The 4,191-nt window shown below is 46.5% G+C and overlaps 1 protein-coding gene across 1 annotated transcript in view; it reads right to left on the bottom strand.

The window, feature by feature from the left end:
- Positions 1-4,191, bottom strand: part of LOC122554857 (lipase member H-A-like) — a 52,652-nt gene that overhangs the window by 13,460 nt on the left and 35,001 nt on the right. The window contains exon 7 of the mRNA XM_043700203.1: positions 3,094-3,183. Within this exon, the coding sequence (XP_043556138.1) occupies positions 3,094-3,183 (90 nt within the window). The remainder of the gene's footprint in view (positions 1-3,093; positions 3,184-4,191) is intronic.

Genomic DNA, 4,191 nt, shown 5'->3' with positions numbered 1-4,191 from the left:
GTCAGGGAAGCACCCAGAAGGGGTGACTTGATCATTTTATTTCTACAAAAGGATTAGATTAGATTAGATTAGATTAGATTACTTTACAGTGTGGAAACAGGCCCTTCGGCCCAACAAGTCCACACCGACCCGCCGAAACGTAACCCACCCATACCCCTGCATTTACCCCTTACCTAACACTACGGGCAATTTAGCATGGCCAATTCACCTGACCTACACATCTTTGGACTGTGGGAGGAAACCGGAGCACCCGGAGGAAACCCACGCAGACACGGGGAGAACGTGCAAACTCCACACAGTCAGTCGCCTGAGGCGGGAATTGAACCCGGGTCTCTGGCGCTGCGAGGCAGCAGTGCTAACCACTGTGCCACCGTGCCGCCCTTAAATTAGATTAGATTAGATTCCCTACAGTGTGGAAGTAGGCCCTTCGGTCTAACAAGTCCACACACACCTTCCGAAGAGCAACCCACCAGGACCCATTCCCCTCTGACCAATGCACCTAACACTACAGGCAATTTCCCATGGCCAATTCACTTGACGTGCACATCTTTGGACTGTGGGAGGAAACCAGAGCACGCAGAGGAAACCCACGCAGAACGTGCAAACTCCACACGGGCAGTCGCCCGAGGTGGGAATTGATCCCAGATCCCTGGCATTGTGAGGCAGCAATGCTAACCACTGATCCACAGTGCCGCCCATGGTAAAGGTTCACTATGATGGATGGAGAGGTGTCTACTTCCGGGAGAATCTAAAACTCTGATCACAAATGTAGGAAATCCAAATGGGGAATTCAGGAGAAACTTCCTTCCCCTGAGAGCTAGCAACAGCACAGCCAATCATGCCAACTATACGATGGTACAGGCAGAGTCTTGTTCAGGGCACTCAACCTATTTAATTTATTTAAATATGGGGAGGGGTCAGCAGGTTTCTGCATGTGCTTGTCTCTGGTATACTGAGATCAGCTTGGGGCTGGAGGGGAGATGCTAGAATCATAGAATAGAATCATTGAATCCTTGCATGGAAGCAGGTCATTAGGCTCATCAAATCCACACCAACCCATGGAAGAGAATCCCACCCAGACCCATAGCCTCCATCCCTATAACCCTGCAGTTCTCATGGCTAACCCACCTAGCCTGCGCATCCCTGGACAAAGTTAAAAATCACACAACACCAGGTTAATTTTTCCAAATAAACCTGTTGGAGTATAACCTGGTGCTGTGTGATTTTTAACTTTGTCCACCCCAGTCCAACACCGCACCATCCCTAGACACCGTGGGATAACTTAGCATGGCCAATTAGACTGTGGGAGGAAACTGGAGCACCCGGAGGAAACCGGGTAACAGGGAGAATGTGCAAACTCCACACAGACAGTCACCCGAGGATGGATGCGAGCTGGGCTGTCTGGTGCTGTGAGGTAGCAGTGCTAACAACTGAGCCACTGTACCACTCCCTGATCTAGTGTACACATCCCTTCCTCCCCTCCACCTACTGCTAACACATCCCAGGTACACACATCAATTCACACAATAGTGTAGGGTCTTAGCAGATCAGTCCATTGATAAATCCTGACCAATGGAAATCTGGCAGTGGAAGATAGTGTTACCTTACATTTCAATTGGTCATTCACTGGTTTATACTGAGATTAGATTCCCTACAGTATGGAAACAGGTCCTTCAACCCTACAGTCCACACCGACCCTCTGACGAATAAACCATCCAGACCCATTCCACTACCCTAGATTTAACTCTGACTAATGCACCTAACACTATGGGCAATTTAGCATGGCCAATTTACCTGACCAGCACAGCTTTTGAATGGTGGGAAGAAACTGGAGCACCTTGAGGAAACCCACGCAGACACTGGGAGAATGTGCAAACTCGCCCGAGGCTGGAATCGAACCTTGTCTCTGGTGCTGTAAGGCAGCAGTGCTACCAACTGAGCCACCGTGCCGCCCTCAAAATGAGTCAGTGTCACAGTCTGCAGGTTTGAAAAGGGCTGGTGTCTCTTTGGGGAACTAGCCTGGCATCCAATCAAGTGTACATGCTCGGAGAAAGAGCAAGCCATTCGACCCCTTCAGACCTGCTTCAGCATTTAATATGACTGTAGCCCAGTGTCCACACTCCTGCCATTTCACTCACCTGCCAGCTCACCAACACTCCACCTCATCCACTGACAATATAACTGACCTGTTGCCTGCCCACCACCCACATCACCACTTTACCCCCACTCCCCTCCCATTGCCATTGACTCCCTTTATCTAAGTCTGCATTAAAATTTTTCAATGACCCCTACCCCCATTGTTTTCAGGGGAAGAAACTTCCAAAGATTAACCACATGGAAAAAGATCATTCTTATCTCCTTCTTAAGTGGGGGGGGAAGCTTCATTTTTAAACGGTGTCACTTATTCTAGTCTCTCCCACAAAAGGAAATACCTTTTCCAAATCCACCCTTAGCAAGCCCCCTCAGGAACTTAAGGTTTTAATAAGACCACCTCTCATTTTTCTCAACTCCAATGAGTCTCGGTCAATCTTTCCTCACAATTTAACATCGCCACCTCCCTCCAAACCCTCCCATCCCAGGTCATGTGAAGCTTCTCTGAAGTATTTCTCATTCATTTACATTCTTTATGCAAAGAAACTAAAATTATAGACAGCATCCCTGATGTTTCCTCAACAGTGTTCTGTACAACTAGTTAACAACAAACCCTTATTTTTATATTCCATTCCCATTTCCAGTAAACGCAATTACTCCAAAGCCTTTCTAATAATTTGCTGGAGCTGCATATTAACCTTTTATGATTCATGTACTAGGGGTATGGGATTGAGAGATATAGGGCCAAGGTGGGGAGGTGGGATTGAGAGATATGGGGGGAAGGTGGGGAGGTGGGATTGAGGGATATGGAGAGAAGGTGGGGAGGTGGGATTGAGGAATACAGGAGAAGGTGGGTAATTGTGATTTAGAGAAATAGGGAAAAGTTAGGATTAGTTTGTCCAGGGAAAGGAGAACAGTTGATGGGCCATTTTCTGTTTCTCAAAATCTTTGAGTTGTAAAATCCTCACAGTATAAAACATGTATTAACAAAATAAGACTTACTGCAAAATGGATGTTCAGTGGAGGTTTGAAAGAACACCTTATTTGGAAACTTCATTAAATGGTTGTTTTTCCACTTGTCAATGTGATAACCTAGAATGAAATGTGAAGAGATTGAACCTTGAGCATTAATGAAGGACATCTGAGAAAATAATGACAAACACCAAAGTGTTATAGTCATCACAATGCATGGGATGGATGGAATCAGATTCCAGGATGCCTGCAAGTGTCACCTGGAGGAAGTTACACCTGAATTGTTTTACACAGAACGAGAGGGTGGAATTGATACTAGGGTCTGCACCTCAGGAGGAACAATCATCAAAGGGATTCCCCTTTTCCTCAACGGTGCACCACACCCTCCAAAGGCCTTTGATGCCTGGCCTTTCCAGGGATGCAGGGCATAGCATCCCCTAGAGAGCTCCACTGTAACAGACTAACGTTGAGGACATGTATCTTCTAATGTGTGAGTGAGTGAGTAGGTGAAGTGTCAATTTGGGTGAGATATGTCTATCAGTGTGTGTGTGTGTTTTGGTGAGTAGGGAGGAGGAGATAATTTGATGAAGTGTTATGTGCCCAGAGCGGTAGATTTGATTTGATTTAATTTATTATTAAATGTACCAAGATACACTGAAAAGTATAGCAGTGCATGTTAACCAGACAAATCATACCTTACATAAGTACATCAGGCTAATAGAACACATTGCAGAGTATGATGTTACAGCTACAGAGAAGATGCAAAGAAAGACGAACTCTAACATACGAGAGGTTCATTCATAAGTCTGATAACAGCAGGGAAGAAGCTGTTCTTAAATCTGTTGTTGCAATAGTTGAGGTAGGTGGTATGCAAAGTGGTAAATGGCAGGTGGGTAGGGACATGTGGGTGAAATTGAAGGTAGGCGAGGTGGAAGTTTGATGAGTTGGTAAGTGAATAAGTGGCAGGTGGGTGAGGTATTAGGGGGTGAGGTGCCAGGTGGGTGTGGTGTCAGGTGGGTGAGGAGTTGGGCTGAGGTGTCAGAGGGTGAGGTGTGAGGTGGGTGGGGTGTGAGGTAGGTGAGGTGTCAGCTGGGTGAGATGTAAGGGGGTGAGGTGTCAGATGTGTGA

The sequence above is a fragment of the Chiloscyllium plagiosum genome, chromosome 12 (assembly GCF_004010195.1).
Source record: "Chiloscyllium plagiosum isolate BGI_BamShark_2017 chromosome 12, ASM401019v2, whole genome shotgun sequence".
NCBI lineage: Eukaryota > Metazoa > Chordata > Chondrichthyes > Orectolobiformes > Hemiscylliidae > Chiloscyllium > Chiloscyllium plagiosum.
Note: the sequence above shows the minus strand (reverse complement) of the source record. Positions and strands in the feature narration are given on the sequence as shown.